The following is a 3798-nucleotide window of genomic DNA, read 5'->3' on the forward strand; positions in this document are numbered from 1 at the left end:
GCCTGGGGCCTCCCCCGCCCTACCTAATCTTGCTGTGATTCGCAGGAGGTGCCCTGGTAACGAGGCACATTCGACGTGGCGGAAAATAATTTCAGCCCCTCCGCCTCCGCGTCGTCGCCGGGCGAGAGGCCCTGGCAGTGCAGGACGGCGGAGCGGACGGGGCCCCCTCCACCCGGGGCTGGCCTCATCCAGGTCGTTTTGTTACTCTGGAGCGGACCGAGGCCACGCCACGCCGCGCCCGACTATTCTCGCTGAAAAAGGCTCAGAGAACACAGTAGCCGCCTCTCCCCCGCCCCCTTCCGCACAAGGGTGGCTATTGGGGCGAGCACGGGTCCCAGCGCTGCGGGGGGGAAGGGGTGGGTAGAGGGTTGGGGTCCCCCTGGTCGGTCCAAAGAAAACGAAGGGGCTCGACGGGGCGCGGGGGAGGGGGAATAGGGGGAGTCGCCGAGGGTGTAGATGGCCCGGGCTGGGGCGCGCGCTGCAGCTCGCTGGGCTCGGGGCGGGGCCGCCAGGCCGCCGGGGTTATACTCACTCTCAGCGCGCCCGCGAACCCACACAAGCTGCGTTCATTGAACTGGTGGTGGGCTTGGAGCCGGGCTTTGAGCCGCGGCCGCGGGGGATTGGGGTGAGTTAGGGAAGACATTTGTTTCTGAACGCAAACCCTGGGCGGCGCGAGGGCGAGGGGGCGGTCGCATGTTCGATACGATTTCCACACGAGAGCGTCTCCGATGGTCCTCCGCCAAAGGAGCGGCCTCCCCGGCTGGAGGGAGGGCGCTCTAGCGCTGCTGGCGCTGCACGCCATCGGCCTGCACGGCTTGGATCAGGACGAAGGGAAGGACCGAAGGACCCGAACAGGTCCGCGCTGTGCGGCGCTGTGCGTGAGCGAGGAGGGCGCTGTTTGTCCCGAGCAAAGAAATCGTTTCGGGCGGATGTGAAATGAAGACGGATCGCTCAGTGAACACCGCCGCCCCGGCCCCGGCCCCAGCCGGCGTGTCCTCGGTCCGCTCCTTCCTTCCCTCCACCCCTCAAGCTCCTGGAGCCCGGGCCCGGGTCAGCCTCTGGGTCAGCAGCCGGGCCGGGACGCCCGCGCCGTGTCGGAGTGTTCGGTGACCGTAAATTACGGGGGAGTGGAATTTGTGGTGCCGCTGGCCTCTGGCCGCCTCTGGCCTCCTTTGGCCCGGTGGCGCCGCAGCCGAGCCGCGCAGCCTGGTCCTGGTGACCAACAGCACCACGACACCGACTCCCCCGGGGCCGCCCACGGCCTGGCTCTGCCCCGTGTGCCCCCTATCGGGGACGAGACAGGGCCAGCCAGCCAGTCTGGAGCATATAGGGAGGGGGGAAAAAACCAAGGAAAAGCGCTTGTTCAGTTCAAGAGCGGGATCTCAGTGTTTAATTGGTTTATGACTGTTCCGCTTGGAAGTGTGTTTTCCTTCCACTTAGGCAGTGCATGTCTATTACGAAAAGAACTAAACAGGCAATACACATCAATTAAGAAAGCAATCTAGAAACTACACTTTATAACGGACACCACAATATTTTAGCTAAGCAGCAGTCATTTTTAATACCAGGTCTATATAAACTGAGCACATTTCTTGGCTCAGTTGGCACATAAAAAAAACAAGCTCTCACTTGTTAAGAAAACATTTCAAACTTTTCAGCCTATAGGCAAATAAGTGCATTGTTGAATTTGATTTTGGCCATTAACAGGGCAATCTTTTCAATCATGAATAGGATCTCCTACCAGCTAACAAAAGCCAATTGTACTTGATTCTGAGGAAGAATGATTAAAATCTCAAACTCAGGATGTGCCTGTTTAGACTGTCTAGATGCGAGAATAAAACACTAGCATAAATATATAGTGGACCTCTTGGCATAAGCACTGACCTCATTGAGGATGTTACGCTGATATCCAGGGTTGCACTGCCCGCACTGCCCAGGGCCACACGTAAAGAATAAGTATTGGATTTATTTGTAGTCTTGAGGATCCGAACCTACAACAAGAGTAAACAAGGTATTTTGAGAACAAAGAACAATTTATGTTGACGAGACAAGCACTACAATAAACATAACACATTGAAACATCAGCTAACATTAGCAAAACATTCAAGTAAACTGTTTCATTTTAACATTCACTTCAATAACATCAAAGCAGATCCATACATGTATGTAAAACTTACACATGATTTTGACAGATGTACTGCCAATCCCAAACAGCAACCCATAAACAAAACAACAAAAGTCGGGTTGGGGTTGGGGCGGAAGGGGATAGGTGGGAGCTGTAGTATGAGAGATTGCTCGACGCGTTTCGATTTCGCTCTCTCTCCCCCTCCTCCCACTCAACTCTCCTTGCTGTGCATTATGGTTGTGGTTCGAGCGTTTTGGCGCCAAGTGAAAATTTAATTGTGTTTAGGAACGAAATTTGACAATCGTGTGTGTTTAATTGTGATGTTTATCAACGAGACTTTAATTTCTGTTTTGCTTGATAGTTACGAAAATATTGGAGTTGCTTAGAACCACTTATACGTGGCTATTTTGACCTGGCCACTTTTGAAGGTTATGATGGACTGTGAATCTGCTGAGGCTTCTGAGAGGCCTGAAGGAAAGTTTGTCGCTGGTTCTGAAGGGGTATTTTTGCACGCATATTATTATCCGAATCATCAATACGCTGTGCCCATCTACGACATGAGTGGAAATATGGTGAGAGTTCATTGGTTGCGATAGTGGAAACTGAGGTGATGTTGTGGGTTAGGGCCGTCAGTTCTAAATTTTCCGATCCTTGTATTTTTTTTATCTTTCTGCTTGATGTGTACCAGCTGTCGTGCAGATTGCTCACTAATTTATTGTTAATACGAAATTCATTTCATTAACGCCATTCTCCATTCCTATCTAGCCAGAGGAAAAAAAGGTCTCTTTGCTTCTTCACCCGCCATCGCCATGTGTGGCTGTGGGGCATATCTTTGACATCTGTAGCTCGCCAGCACCTCCCTACTCTCTTATGAATAGCCTCTGCCAAAACATTTTACTTATTGAGCGTCATAGGTTGTGAAAGGGAAGGGGGTCGGTGAAAAAAGCAGGAATAAAGTTGAGTAGGGGGATGCATGGGGTGGCAGAGGGTGGAGGGTGGGGTGAGGAGGTGGAGGCTTTTTGTTGGACCAGAGGGGGTGCAGGTAAACATGGGGTGCGTTTTCCAAAGGTTTCGGTTTGCTCACCGAAATTGACCATTCAAAGGTTGTGCAGGAGCGACCATGCAAGGGTAGAGCTGGCATCGCCGCCCCGCGCCCCACCGCCCCACCCTGCCTGATGAACAAAATGTTGACACTGTCCCGCTCCCTCCGCCCCTCTCTTGTCGTCCCGGACACACGACTCTTGTCCAACTACCCCCTCCTGCCCCTCGCCCCTCTAACTCATCACGCCTCTTATTCTTTCAAACAACCCCCTCATTCGAGTTAGTTCCTGTGGTTCCGCTCCACGCGCCCTGCTGCTGCCGCTGCATTGCCGTTAGTTAGTCTGAACGTCTTCCTCTCTGTTTCAGGTGAGTCCCCGCTGCTTCTTCCGGCTCGGAGCGCTCGGAGCGCCGGTGAGTCCCAGCCCCGCCTGCTGCGTGTGATGGTGTCACTTAATCTATAATTCAGCCGGGGCTGGCGCGGCTGGCGCACGCCCCCGCGCCCGCACGCCGCGGGCCCCTTTTAGAGCCGCCCTCGAAATTTACGAGTATAGTCGTCCTCTGGAAACTGGACCCGGGAGGGTGTTTTGTTCGCCGCGGCGCTGCCCTTCCGCGTGTCAGGGAGGAAGGGGGAG

At 54.2% G+C, this 3798-nt stretch overlaps 1 protein-coding gene across 24 annotated transcripts in view; it reads left to right on the forward strand.

Moving 5' to 3' along the window:
• Positions 1–3798, forward strand: part of LOC113217712 (RNA binding protein fox-1 homolog 2) — a 129952-nt gene that overhangs the window by 24239 nt on the left and 101915 nt on the right. Inside the window, exon 1 of one of the 24 annotated variants that reach the window (XM_052269159.1) lies at positions 2349–2697. The exons of the other annotated variants lie outside the window; for them this stretch is intronic. Coding sequence (XP_052125119.1) covers positions 2557–2697 — 141 coding nt within the window. The 5' untranslated portion in view covers positions 2349–2556. Of the gene's footprint in view, positions 1–2348; positions 2698–3798 lie in introns of those variants that run through there. 24 annotated transcript variants of the gene reach the window in all.

Source organism: Frankliniella occidentalis, unplaced genomic scaffold (assembly GCF_000697945.3).
Source record: "Frankliniella occidentalis isolate FOCC.00 unplaced genomic scaffold, Focc_3.1 Scaffold85, whole genome shotgun sequence".
NCBI lineage: Eukaryota > Metazoa > Arthropoda > Insecta > Thysanoptera > Thripidae > Frankliniella > Frankliniella occidentalis.